General features: G+C 43.3%; 1 protein-coding gene across 1 annotated transcript in view; it reads left to right on the top strand.

Moving 5' to 3' along the window:
- Nucleotides 1–15,272, top strand: part of LOC117448244 (copine-8-like) — a 103,568-nt gene that overhangs the window by 30,517 nt on the left and 57,779 nt on the right. The window contains exons 3-4 of the mRNA XM_034085444.1: nucleotides 17–63; nucleotides 1,490–1,593. Of these exons, the coding sequence (XP_033941335.1) occupies nucleotides 17–63; nucleotides 1,490–1,593 (151 nt within the window). The remainder of the gene's footprint in view (nucleotides 1–16; nucleotides 64–1,489; nucleotides 1,594–15,272) is intronic.

Raw genomic sequence — 15,272 nt, 5'->3', positions numbered from 1 at the left:
GTTTCTAATCCAACAGTTTGTGTGCTGTACACCCAAGGAATAGCCAACAGGGAATGGAGAGAGGTGAGTGCAGGGGCGAAGTTGGTGGGGGAACCGTTTATAACCGGTGAAAGCTTCAAAGTACCTCTAATGGCAGCCTTTCAGCAAGTTTCTTTTGGCTGTGACCCAGCTTACGTTATCTGTTATAAGTGCATGCCAAGTATCCTTCCTTTTCCTTTCCCCGGTTATTTTGTGGGTTTTTTGTAAATATTGAGTGTTCTTGTATTTTAATGTGTGTTTTTGTATACCTCTGGACTGTGGGAAACAGTATTTCGGTCTTTCTGTGTGTACAAACATATTTTGAGACTGACACTAAAGTTGACTTTGACTACTTGCTTTTTTTCTTTTTCATACTTTTTTTTATTGAGTCAGGCACAATGAGTTTACATTTATACAGTCAATATTTTTATTTATTTTTCCCCTTTCCCTCCCTCCCGTCCTAGCTAGTAAAATAAATAACTAACTAAATAAATAAGATAGATACCTGTATAGGTAAAAGTAAAGTAATATAGAAGATAATATTAAAAGAAAATGTATAGATAAGGGAATAAAGAATAGTAACAGTAATACTTGTACCCATATACTCATATGTATACCCACATGTTCACATGCACATACATACACGTACCTACCTACATACATACATGTATACAAAGACAGAACTTGATTTTTTTCTACACGTATTAGTAATGTTTAATGAAAATGCTTCCTTTGGGCATTCATATTGTAATAGATGAAGTATGTGTCGTGTAACTAGAGGTCTTCTCAGGTCTTCTCCTTTCCCAGCGAACGAGACTCGGCCCTTAGTAGTCCAGATGAAATGTGTTGTGGTGTTGTTCTCTTTCTGTTTGGGTTGATTGCATTTTAGAACAGGTCTAATTACCCTCGGGTCTCTTTCGGATCAGGAGCCTGTTTCACAAAAGTGATTTGTAAGCACTGCTACATGCATATTGCAAACAAAGGCAGCTTGACATGCAAAAATAATTGACGCTTGCAAAGTGCAGAGTTGTTTGTGAGTGCAGGATCACAAGCACTGGTTTAATTAGCCAAATATGCCATAATGAACGAGAGGAAGTGATCTTAGAAAAGTTCCTAGGTCTCTCTTTTAAAACATTTTAAGATATATGACCAGCGTTTCCATTGGTTCGTTTTCTTACCCACTGTCCTGATTTTACGTTTAGCATCAGTCACTGAAACAGTTTAAACTAACTTAATGAGCACATGAACGTGACTATTACAAACCATAATAGCCATTGGACCACAATAAAAAACATATTGAAGCTTTAACGGCAATTTATAGGTAACACAAACACTGGAAGGAGTCCGGATGGAGACACAAAACGGTTACACTAAAGAGGCCACAGAAGTCTCCGGTCACTGTGTCTCCTGCTGTGTAGTTTGTTGAATGTGTGCTGCAGCCATTAACCAAAAGGTCTCCTCTCTCTTCTAGTTTGGCCGAACAGAAGTCATCGACAACACCCTGAACCCAGACTTCGTCCGCAAATTCATCCTGGACTATTTCTTTGAGGAGAGGCAGAATCTACGCTTTGACCTGTGAGTTAACAATTGACTTGTGTGTGTGTGTGTGTGTGTGTGTGTGTGTGTGTGTGTGTGTGTGTGTGTGTGTGTGTGTGTGTGTGTGTGTGTGTGTGTGTGTGTGTGTGTGTGTGTGTGTGTGTGTGTGTGTGTGTGTGTGTGTGTGTGTGTGTGTGTGTGTGTGTGTGTGTGTGTGTGTGTGTGTGTGTGTGTGTGTGTGTGTGTGTGTGTGTGTGTGTGTGTGTGTGTGTGACGTATATGCGTGGGTGCTGCTCTGTGTGGAGCAAAGTGGAGCTTAGACTGAAATATTCATGGTCTGCGCAGAAAGAGATGTCGTCCTCTCCCTTTTAAATAAAAGACACGTTTTCCTCCGGTGTTTCCATTTGAATTCTTCCCGTTCATACAATGCATTGAGACAAAATAAGGTGCTCAGACACTTTTGTGATGATTATGTTCAGGATTGTTCATTTCACGCTGGCATCCATTGAAAGCAAAGTCCTCACAGCAGTATGTTAATGGAGTCATCAAGCATCAATGGAGGAACGAGGAACCTGCATAGGGCATCCATTTGAATGGATTTCGGCCTCTGCCAAACTCATTATATCTTTGTACAACATTTATCACATGTTTTAGGACGCTATGCAGTTAAATGAAGCCTTTATGAGAGTAACAAACAACCTCCTTGCCGCAGCAGATGCAGGAGATTGCTCGGTCTTAATCCTTTTAGACCTAAGTGCGGTTTTTGACACAGTTGATCATACAAATTTAATTGAGTGCCTTAAGCAGTGGGGGGGTATCCCGGGTCAGCACTGACTTCTCTCAGCCCTCCTGCTCAAAGACAACCAGCCCTGCTAAAAACAGATGATTCTTCAGCTGGATTGGATATACTTTATTAATCCCCGTGGGGAAATTGTTTCTCTGCATTTGACCCATCCTAGTGTTAGGAGCAGTGTGCTGCCATTTTGAACGCCGCCCGGGGAGCAGTGTGGGGAACGGTGAACGGTGCCTTGCTCAGGGACACCTCGGTAGCACTTGGTCTGGCCGGGACTTGAACTGGTGACCTTCCAGTTGCCAAGCCAAGTCCCTATCGACTTCGCCACCACCGGCATCTCTCGCAAATTTCTTGCCTTTTTCAAAAGCCTCGTCGATGGGTAAAAGCCCTGCTGCCTTTGCAGCTGGCTTTGGATTCGCCGCTAGTTTAGCAGCGCCGGCGTCTTCGTACGCTTTGAACACACCATCGTAGCGATGGCGATGTTTCAGGTGACTGATCAGGTTGGAAGTATTATAGCTCGTTGTCTTCTTCCCTCCTCGTGGAACTTCTGCATTGCATTCGTTAACATGTGTTAATACAAATAGCAAGCGAACTATCTAACTCTGAAACTTTGAAATAGTCCCATACTACCGACGACATGTTTGTTTACTGTCCTGGCTTCACGGCCGCACACCGTTTACGTCACAGCCAGGCGTGAGTTAGGGAGCGCTGGATTGGTGAAGAACTCCCCTCTTCCTAAACCACTATACCACAGTACTGGCAAAACGGGAGGAGCCGAGTGAAAAACAAGCGCCCCTCATCCCAATCCACCCACAACGCAGGATCTTTTCCTTTTTTTTTACCCAAAAAATATATTGTATATTATCGGGGCTATTAATACTTTTATCGGGTTTATCGGGATGACGTCATAATTCCTAATATCGGGCCGATAATTATCGTGCACCGCTAATATTTTCCTATCTCCAAAATGAGATCCCAACTCTTGAAATGTGATCAAAAGGTTTTGGCATCCATCAGATGAACCAAAATCTGTCTCACGATATTTTTAAAAATTGGCTTTTTATTGTGTCTGTGTGTTTTAACTTGTACATTTATTTATTTTTTATTGAGTCAGGCACAATGAGTTTACATTTATACAGTCAATATATTTTTTTTTCCTTTCCCCCCTCCCGGTCCTAGCTAGTAAATTAAATAACTAACTAAATAAATAGATACATGTATACTGTAGGTAAAAGTAATGTAGAAGATAATATTACAAGAAAATTAATAGATAAGGAAATAAAGAATAGTAACAGTAATACATGATGTACCCATATATTCACATATGTATACCCACATATACACATGCATGTGTGTACATATCCACACACATGTACACATGCACATACATACACGTACATACATGTATACAAAGACAGAAAAAACTTTTTTAACAATAATTGGTCAACAATGAAGTGAGAGACAAGTCGAGTTATCGACCATTTGGTACCGATAGATTTGGCGGAAAAAGCCTCTTCTATTAAATCAATATTAACAACAATATGAAACACCTAACAGTATGTAGAAGTGAAAATGTAGAGTTGTTGCTATTTTCTTTTTTGATATAAAGCTGGAGTTATTGGAAAAGTTCTGTAATGTAAAACAGAAAATTGGCAACATTGATTCTTTAGCTTAAGCTTTAAGGGGCTCTTCGTGCTCGTTTTCAGAGTTAATATATGTATTATGTGCCTCATTATTATTATTATTATTATTATTATGATCAGCAACTACATTTGTCAAAGGGCCAAAATGTATCCAATACACACTTTCGCGGGCCAGTGGCTGCTGCCTCTCGGTTGTACTGCACATTACTCACGAGTCGTAAAAACAATGGAGTGGGAGGCAAACGCACTAACCACTGCGCCACCGCCACAGTCTCTCCCGCCGTGCGGGCCGGATGAGAATCAGACAGTTCTACAATATCGGACCGACAGTCGCACATAGGCTCTAATGTCCGACTAGCTACACCTGAACAATGCTTATTGTACTTGTATCCATGTTGAGAGTGAATGACACACAGCACAGGCACAATCTGGCAGCGGGGTGCACTGACGCTGATAGTGGATCAATAGTTAGGTGGACAGCGCGTGGTGCTGAAATAGCCAACATGCGTGTGTGGTTTAAAAAAAATAACACCAGCTCACTAAATCATTCAAACGCAATGTTGCTTAGGATATCAAAACATTGACAACAAAATCGGAGAAGCCACTTGATCAAGGAGGGCGAGGGGTGGCGGTGCATATGCTGCCCCCGCAGCTGCCACCCCAGTTGGCAGCTTTGTTTTGAAAGAAAAGTTGTGGCTCATCGGACATTGATGAGAGAAAATCCCTGATGTCCGAGTGCAAGGGAATGCAGCACAAGACGCGAGCCTCGTAACCCCTCCCCCGCCCTGGCGCGAGTATGCAAAAGTGATTGTCGGCGATTTCATTTGAACGGGACGCCGCAAAACAAGAAGCAATTTAAAAGATAAATCTGTTAAAATACAGATAGTAGCCCTGGCTTTTAACATGGGACAGACATGGGGCTGGAGAGGACGCGCCTCCCTGTGGGCAGGTCTGACCAGAGGCTCTGGCCTTTGATTATGTTCTGGCCCGCTATCTAGTGGCTCAGAACAAACTTACTTGCCGACCCCTGCTCTACTGTGACATGTTTACATCCTAAAATGTTTTTAGAGCCCAGTCTGTTCGGATTGGTTAGCTGGCCGGCTCTGTTGTGATTGGGTAACCTTGTAGAGATGTCCCGCCCCTTAGCCAATCGAAGCGTGAGTGTTACACAATGATGTCACTATGTTACAGAAGCAAACCAAGGAGTCCAATGGAGGCGTTTCAGCTATGGGTGGAGTGTTTGGGAGCGAAACTCCCTCTGGAGGGACCTTTGTGATGTTAGCCTTTGCAGACCATTTACATGCACCAAAAGCTAAACAACACACTACAGGAAAGGGAACCCCCATAAAGCACAATAGGGCCTCTTTAAAAAGTGAGCCGTGCATGCGTGTGACAACGAGTTGGATAATGTTGCTGATTGGTTCATAATCAGGGCTGCACATAACTGGTGCGCAGGGGCCAAAAAAAGAGCACCGGGTCATTTGAAAAAAGGCGCATTTGCGTACCAACATTGAGAGAGAGAGAAGGGAGAAGAGAAAAGAGAGAAGAGAGGAGAGAGGAGAGAGAGAGAGAAAGATATTTGCGAGTTGCATATGAACTCAGGGCCGGCCCGTAGCACTGGCTAGATGTTCGCCTAGGGCGCCAGATCTGTGGAGGCGCTGCGCTGGCAGTTCTGGGAGGGAAAAAACATTTTTGACCGTTGGTGCTCGTCCTAATTTTCGGCCTTGATGTAACAACATTCATAATTAAGTAAATGTAACACCCTTTTCGCCCCGGTTACACGTTTCATTTGCCCTGTACGACGGGCGCTGTAAGTGATGAAAATGGGGGATGTTGGCTTATCTGGCGCCCGCAGCTCACAGCCAAAATGCGAGTGAGCGAGGAAGAGAGAGAAGGTGCACCTCAAAAGTTACGGTTTATTTAATGTTAAGGATGAAGCAACATCTCCAGGTGCTCCTTTGAGAACCAGGGCAAAAAGGTTATGTGCACCCCTGTTCGTAATATGTAAGTGCATTGAGATACACTCCAATGAATTCTGGTGTGTGATAGAGACACATCTACTTGAGCTAATAATAGAATATGTACATGTCCTCCAGTCCACATCAGGTACACCTGTATGTTGTGTCCAGTGCTGTTAAAAGTTTAAAAAAGTAACATTTCCTCATGTAGCCGCAAACGTCGAGCTGTCCAAGTCATTATGATAATGTGAATTTCTTCTCTGTTGTTTTCCAGCCTCACGCATTTTCACAGTATTTTCCAATGGCTGCTCATGAAATATGGATTGCCTCTTTTGCTTGTTTGCTTGTTAGCCTGTCAGTGGGGCTCCATGCTGCTTACAAGCTGGAGGAGGTTATAGGGAAGGTCAAGGAGACACGCTCACTGCTGGTCGTGTGTGTGTGAGCAGTACCTTGTATTTAAGGTGTATACTTTTAAGCATGTATACATGTATGTTCATGTATATATAGATTGGTATTTGTGTGGAGGGGGTTGTATAAATCTCAGTTTATGTGAGTGTTTTGTGTGTGTTGTTTTATACCTTTTTAAAGGGGACCTATCACATCAACACCTCACGCAGCGTCAGAAAATAAAACCCTCTCTCTTTTCCTCCGTACCCAAATCTCTAAAAACGGGGAACAACGGAGCTGATCCAGATGTGCGTCCGATATGACGTAATATCTGAAATGTGGACCCACGGCCCAATCAGAAACGTTGCTATCAGAAACAATGCCCGACTGTTTTGGACGTAATATGGTCGGTGTTTGCATTAGCATCGCTAACACTCAGAGCTAACCTGTACTGGAGAGCATGTGTGTGAAGAAGCAGGAAGTAGAAAGGAACTCACCTTGTGGTGTAACCGGCAAGAGAGAAAGCCTTTGAGCTCCAGACTGTTTCAGATCCTTGATAATCCATGATATGGCGTTTCATCACGGCAGCATTTAGTTTAGACCAGGGGTCTCCAACACGTCGATCGCGAGCTACCGGTAGCTCGCGGGCAGCTTTTCAGTAGCTCGCCGCTCGATTATCGATTATAGCGTAGTAATGGTGCTTCCTGATTTTTTGGCCGCGGCCGGACAATAAAGTGTTTTTATTTTAGAATTGTTTCTGTCACACAAATATAAAATTGGTCAGTGACGCAGAGATCAAGGAGCAGATGTGACAGCGGCACAGCGACACCACACACGGAGCAGTCTGCTTTCTCCAGCAGCACCAGTCAGAACCAACGGCAGAATGACCCGCTCTGAATCAGGCCGCGTCGCTGCGGCTCAGAGACACACAGGGAGGGATTTGTGTTTTTGAAAAACACTCGTTAATGTAATGTCAGGTTTTTGGTGGATTTAATCAAGTCTTGGATTGCAGAGTATGAAAGTCCTCTTGCTATTTTCAGTTGATAAATACGTGTGCAAAGTTTGTGAAGGCAGGAGGAAAGCTTCCGCGATCACCGTCTCCTCTCCGTTCCTCCAAGCCCCGCCCCCTCCTACTACTACTCTTACTACTACTAATAAGAGTGACAGGCTGACAGTGACCCGATAGAAACTTTATTATTCACTTAATCACTGAGATATAATGAAGCTAACTTAATCTCATACATTCATGGGATTCATGTAACAGTAAGACAGAGAATGTAAGTGTGCACCCACATGCACTATTTTTGTTTTTATAATGCTGTTGTAAATACTCCTGTTGTCTGCTGTGTTCAGACTCAAGTCATGTGTGTGATGCCACATTCAAGACATTCAGTGTCCTTTCTTTAACAGAAGACCGTTGCTAGAAGCTGCAGCTAGACTGCAGAAGTATTAGCTTTTTGTTTTTGAGGATGGAAAAATGTCCCACACAGATATAGGGAGGCTAGACCTACAATTGATTAATTATGGTTTATAATTGCATGTCAACATGAAGAAGAAGAAAAGATGGCTGCACTGTTCAGTGTCAATCCTGTGGAGATGGAGGTTATAAATCTCCAAAATCATGTTCAGCTTAAGTCTCAGCAAAACTCACAACATTTCTGGAGCCTTGTACGCTCAGACAATTATAAGAACATCACCAAGCAGCACTGAACACGTCTGCTTTATGTGGCTCTAATTGCCTTTGTGAAGCAGCTTTTTCTGACATGAATGAAATCTAAATACAGAACAAGACCGACTGATGAACATGTAAATGACTCTATTAGAGTGAACCTAAGTGGGTCCAGCATACACCTGTATGGTGACTCCATGCAGCGCCAGTCCTCTCACTAACTGTAAAAAAGAGTGAATGCACTTATTTTACACACGTGCCATAAGATGCTTGCAAGGTGGTGATTAAGGCGATGTATTTACTATGTGGGCCATAATAAGAAGTGAAAACATTGTAATTTGCTCTTGGACATTTATGTGAATCTTCAGTGAAGTACTTACTATGTTGTCCATATTAATATGTGAGAAATTGTCGTTTTCTTGGACCTTGATGTGAAGTTAAGATTTTAGATAAGCTTTAGGTATTGATTTCACACAAAAGTAGCTTAATTCAACTGATGAGTGCTATGTGAATGCAATGCCACCCGAACCAATTTCAGTGTCTTGCCCGAGGACACTTTGACATGTTGTCGACGCCACAGGGGCCAGGGATCGAACCACTGACTCCAACTGGTAGTTAACCATCTACCTCCCGAGCCACATCCGGCCCACAATGAGGTCAGCCCCAGTTGAGATAAGCCTTCTTCCCTACAGACGTAACCACCATACAGCATGGGCAGAGTGGCACACATTATCTAGCCATAAACATGCACATGTGGCAGAGCTGGATATGTAAATGAGGCGCAGAGGGAGTGTGACTTTCCGCTCAACACATAGTGGTTTTCTACTAAATGAATGCTCTGAATATGGAGTAAAGAACATTTAACCATCTGCAGCATACTCCCGTGTACCAGATGAATGTGCTGCAGACTGTTTCCAGAATATCATGAAGAATGCTTAAAGCTGTGTGTGTGTGTGTGTGTGTGTGTGTGTTGTGTTGTGTTTTGTCTTGTCTTGTCTAGATCTGTCTGTGGTTCCCTGTCGTTTCCCTGGTGTGTCTGATTACCCGATTGTGTTCACCTGGTGCCCCTGTGTGTTCTCCTCCCTCCTCGCCTGTGTCTTGTTCGTGTGATTAGTCTTGTGTGTATTTAAGTTCTGGTTTTTCTGTCTGTCTTGTCGGTTCGTCTGGTGTAATGACTTGGTCTCCGGTGAGTGTTCTGTTCAGTCTTCGTTAAATCGTTTAGCCTTGAAATAAAGGAGTTATTTTTGTCACTTGAATCTGCATTTGGGTCCTGCTTCCTACACACATCGTGACAGTGTGTGTGTGTGTGTGAACTTGTGTGAACTTGTGTGTAGCCGACTCCCTCTAGGACCTGTTGTCGAGTGGTTGAGCATCAGGCCTCTTTAATGTCTGCTGGGCTGATGGCTCCACGATCACTTGCAGCCAGGACTTCGCTCGCCATCCACACACACACACACACACACACACACACACACACACACACACACACACACACACACACACACACACACACACACACACACACACACACACACACACGCGCGCGCGCGTCCGCCCTCAGAAAAAGAAAAATTGCTCACACACATTTACTCTTCGCTGCTCATGTGGACCTTTAACACGCGCACATCTCTTCTCAGATTCCAGTGGTTACGCCTGCTGCTTCAGCCTCTATCCTGAGGTCAGCAGGGCTTTCTACTGTAGCCCCCCCAGCCCTTCATTACCTCCTCCCTCCCTCCCTCCCTCCCTCCCTCATCCCTTGAGGACATCCATACAGCCATGCACCACAGAGCTCCCCGCAAACCATCCCATGCTCTCTTTACCCAAAGACCCCAAAGCTACAGCACACTTTACTTCCTCTGCTGCGTATCTGTGCCTGGGAATCCTGTTAACCCCCACCTCGCTGGCAACCATGTTCCTCTGTGCTATTTCTTTTTTTCTGGAGCTTGACATGCTCAGTGAAGCCAGTGGAAGCCCCCAGGTGGACGGTTGCTTATTCAAGTATATAAAAGTGGCGCATACCCCAAACTATGACGTAAATTATGCTCCAAAAAGGGAACAAAGAGGAATGAAAGCGGTTCATTTTATTTAACTTTATTATTGCCACAAATGTAAAAATACTAGTCTTCCACAGTAAACTGCAGGCAATCAATATTCTGTCTGAGGAGAAACACATTTCACAAATGTATAGGAACTTTAAATAATTGAGGAACTCTTTGGAAAGCAATGCCATATGGTGCTGGTAATGGATGTGCTTTTGATGTATGGTGGACTCGAGCAAGCACTTAACTGCAAGGCCACAGAGGCCACGCGATGTAGCTTTGCATTAAAATGTAATCACTACACTGAAATCATGATATGTAATAAAAGAAGCCGATCTTATGCAATGGAGAGTTTTCGCAGTCAGCATAAGTAGCTGTGAGGAAGATATCACTCGAGTTAAATCACATACAAAGGATATGGGTTAACTCACACACATGGGGTATGTTGCTCAACGGAGCAGGGAAACACATCAGGCTTATATCGTCCAAAACACGGAGATAACAACAAAGTCGTAAATCGAGGTGGCGGAGGTGTTGGAAAGGTGTCTGGGACATCTGCGACGTCTTCTGGCAAGAGTCACGTACTTCCTTCACGCCACTGTTGCCCCATGAGGTATTTAGGAGACAACAAGCATGTGTCCTCTCATAAATATCAACAACCTGAAATGCCCCGCCTCCTCCTATCATTAGAAGAGGCAAGGTCACACACGGTGCAGAGTCACGCATAGTATCAGTGCATTAAAACAACCCATACAAAGGAGACGACTTGTATTTTCTCCAACAGTAGCACACACTTGTCAAAAACAGAGAATAGAAACACTATGTTCTATTATGTTGTATGGGGGTTTTCCCTTCCCTGCTGTGTGTTACATTGGTTTACATAAGTGGTCTGTAAAGGCTAGAACCCCTGTGTTCCCCCCAGAGGTGGATTCTCTCCCACACACACTGACTGAAACGCCTTCATTGGACTCCTTTGTTTACTTCTGGAGCAAAGTGACATATTGGCTATCACTCCAACACATTGTACATGATAGGCTTAGCGGTTCTGTAATGTAGCACAACAGAGCCGGCCAGCTAACCAATCAGAGCAGACTGGGCTCTGGTTTCAGACAGAGGGTGAAAAGAGGTGCTGCAGCAAAATTAAAGAGCTTTTTGAACATTAAAGCATGGAGACATGTCCCAGTAGAGACAATGCATACTGATATCCACCTGAACATCAGCAGGAGAGGACTCTTTAAAGTAGAGACACTACATACTGATATACACCTGAACATCAGCAGGAGAGGACTCTTTAAAGTAGAGACACTACATACTGATATACACCTGAACATCAGCAGGAGAGGACTCTTTAAAGTAGAGACACTACATACTGATATCCACCTGAACATCAGCAGGAGAGGACTCTTTAAAGTAGAGACACTACATACTGATATACACCAGAACATCAGCAGGAGAGGACTCTTTAAAGCAGAGACACTACATACTGATATACACCTGAACATCAGCAGGAGAGGACTCTTTAAAGTAGAGACACTACATACTGATATACACCTGAACATCAGCAGGAGAGGACTCTTTAAAGTAGAGACACTACATACTGATATACACCTGAACATCAGCAGGAGAGGACTCTTTAAAGTAGAGACACTACATACTGATATACACCTGAACATCAGCAGGAGAGGACTCTTTAAAGTAGAGACACTACATACTGATATACACCTGAACATCAGCAGGAGAGGACTCTTTAAAGTAGAGACACTACATACTGATATACACCTGAACATCAGCAGGAGAGGACTCTTTAAAGTAGAGACACTACATACTGATATACACCTGAACATTAGCAGGAGAGGACTCTTTAAAGTAGAGACACTACATACTGATATACATCTGAACATCAGCAGGAGAGGACTCTTTAAAGTAGAGACACTACATACTGATATACACTAAACATCAGTAGGAGAGGACTCTTTAAAGTAGAGACACTACATACTGATATACACCTGAACATTAGCAGGAGAGGACTCTTTAAAGTAGAGACACTACATACTGATATACATCTGAACATCAGCAGGAGAGGACTCTTTAAAGTAGAGACACTACATACTGATATACACCTGAACATCAGCAGGAGAGGACTCTTTAAAGTAGAGACACTACATACTGATATACACCTGAACATCAGCAGGAGAGGACTCTTTAAAGTAGAGACACTACAGTACATACTGATATACACCTGAACATCAGCAGGAGAGGACTCTTTAAAGTAGAGACACTACATACTGATATACACCTGAACATCAGCAGGAGAGGACTCTTTAAAGTAGAGACACTACATACTGATATACACCTGAACATCAGCAGGAGAGGACTCTTTAAAGTAGAGACACTACATACTGATATACACCTGAACATAAGCAGGAGAGGACTCTTTAAAGTAGAGACACTACATACTGATATACACCAGAACATCAGCAGGAGAGGACTCTTTAAAGAAGAGACACTACATACTGATATACACCTGAACATCAGCAGGAGAGGACTCTTTAAAGTAGAGACACTACATACTGATATACACCTGAACATCAGCAGGAGAGGACTCTTTAAAGTAGAGACACTACATACTGATATACACCTGAACATCAGCAGGAGAGGACTCTTTAAAGTAGAGACACTACATACTGATATACACCTGAACATCAGCAGGAGAGGACTCTTTAAAGTAGAGACACTACATACTGATATACACCTGAACATCAGCAGGAGAGGACTCTTTAAAGTAGAGACACTACATACTGATATACACCTGAACATAAGCAGGAGAGGACTCTTTAAAGTAGAGACACTACATACTGATATACACCTGAACATCAGCAGGAGAGGACTCTTTAAAGTAGAGACACTACATACTGATATACACCTGAACATCAGCAGGAGAGGACTCTTTAAAGTAGAGACACGACATACTGATATACACCTGAACATCATCAGGAGAGGACTCTTTAAAGTAGAGACACTACATACTGATATACACCTGCACATCAGCAGGAGAGGACTCTTTAAAGTAGAGACACGACATACTGATATACACCTGAACATCATCAGGAGAGGACTCTTTAAAGTAGAGACACTACATACTGATATACACCTGAACATCAGCAGGAGAGGACTCTTTAACGTAGAGGCACTACATACTGATATACACCTGAACATCAGCAGGAGAGGACTCTTTAAAGTAGAGGCACTACATACTGATATACACCTGAACATCATCAGGAGAGGACTCTTTAAAGTAGAGGCACTACATACTGATATACACCTGAACATCATCAGGAGAGGACTCTTTAAAGTAGAGGCACTACATACTGATATACACCTGAACATCATCAGGAGAGGACTCTTTAAAGTAGAGGCACTACATACTGATATACACCTGAACATCATCAGGAGAGGACTCTTTAAAGTAGAGACACTACATACTGATATGACCTGAACATCATCAGGAGAGGACTCTTTAAACCAAACCATAAAGTCCTTTAAATATATGTTTTTTAAACACACATGTAGATGTATTTAAAGCAACATTTGTTTAATTGACATATGCCATTTAAAAAGCCTGACCCTTATTTAGTCTAAAGTGTCCCACTTGGCTGTGCAAGAGAGCATGCTTTCGTACAATATTAATGTCTTTTTCATGTCCTGCATTTGAATAATCAATACATTACACTCATTTGGCATATGTTTTTCTCAAAGGCAACAAATCATAAGAGGATTCCAAGGACTGCTACTCGGCTGGAAAACTCAAAGTGCATTCATACATTAAAGTGTAAAGTACAGCGTTCAGGGTGAAGTGTCAGGACCAATTACTGCAGCGAAAATGTGCTAATAAAACATGTGTGCAGCATCTTGTATCAGTCCGTACGACGGTTCCCGAGCTGCGAGGAGACGCAGCTCAAGTGTCAGTGTGCTGTCGTTCGTTGTTTGTCTTCCTTCACGGTGCTGTTTGTTTGTGTACCATCGTTAGTCATCAAGACAGACAGACAGCTCAGGACCGAGAGAAACCCTGTCTGGCCCAGTGCCGATGCAGAGTGATGTCATCCACATAAACACACACACACACACACACACACACACACACACACACACACACACACACACACACACACACACACACACACACACACACACACACACACACACACACACACACACACACACACACACACACACACACACACACACACACACACACTCAGCTACACACAGCAAATGTGCACTCACGAGGCGCCGTGGGACATGCACACTCTGATGTGTGTTTCTCGGTGTGTAGGCGGGTAAACATGTGCAGTCAAATGATGATACATTATTCATATATCATTACAATCCATCTGTATTCGGCCGTACTGGTCTTCGGTTTCTCATTTGACGATGCAGGCCTGTTCTGTCCACACTCTGTCGTATGAACGAGTGCAACATTCAGAGGAAGCCCACCATGTGTTCAAGGGACTCTATGAAGCTAATTTTCAGGTTCATATTGGTTTTGTTTGCCTCTACCGTGTCTCCACGCTTTAATGTCCAAAGACTCTTTTCTCATACTGCCTGAGCTGCAGCACCTCTGTTCACCCTCTCTCTGAAACCAGAGCCCAGTCTGCTCTGATTGATTGGTCAAGTGATTTTTGCAAAACGGATCAGTCTGTTCTGTATCATAGTATCATTCAAAATAATCACAATTACGTTTTGTTCCCAGATCGTGAAACACTTACTTTAACAACAACAGTTGACTTGATTCGACTACATTCCATATATCAGCATGAAGCGTAACCCGCCCCCCCCCCCCTCTGTCTTGCTCTCTCTTGGTCTCTCATCATTAAATTACATTTCATGAATCTTTCATGACCATTTGGGAGTGACAGACGCGAGGGGCGAATAGAACATGAAGCGCACCTGTGCATTTTGCCGTCGGCGTATTGCGTAATAGCGGCGTGTTTCCTTGCTGTTACAGAATAACATTAATAACATCACTGTATTAGAGCCACCCCCCCACCCCCTCCTATAGTGACACACCGTTTTGTCAGCAGTCACCTTATCGTACATGGCATGCTGTCTGTAGAAAGAAACACTCACGCTCTCCCCTTTTACACACTCCGCTGCACGCTGCTGCACTCGCTCCACACACACAGCTCCACACACACATATCCACACACACATATCCACACACACATATCC

The sequence above is a fragment of the Pseudochaenichthys georgianus genome, chromosome 6 (assembly GCF_902827115.2).
Source record: "Pseudochaenichthys georgianus chromosome 6, fPseGeo1.2, whole genome shotgun sequence".
In the NCBI taxonomy this organism is placed as follows: domain Eukaryota; kingdom Metazoa; phylum Chordata; class Actinopteri; order Perciformes; family Channichthyidae; genus Pseudochaenichthys; species Pseudochaenichthys georgianus.
The sequence above is the reverse complement of the archived record's forward strand: the minus strand, read 5'-3'. Positions and strand labels throughout refer to the sequence as shown.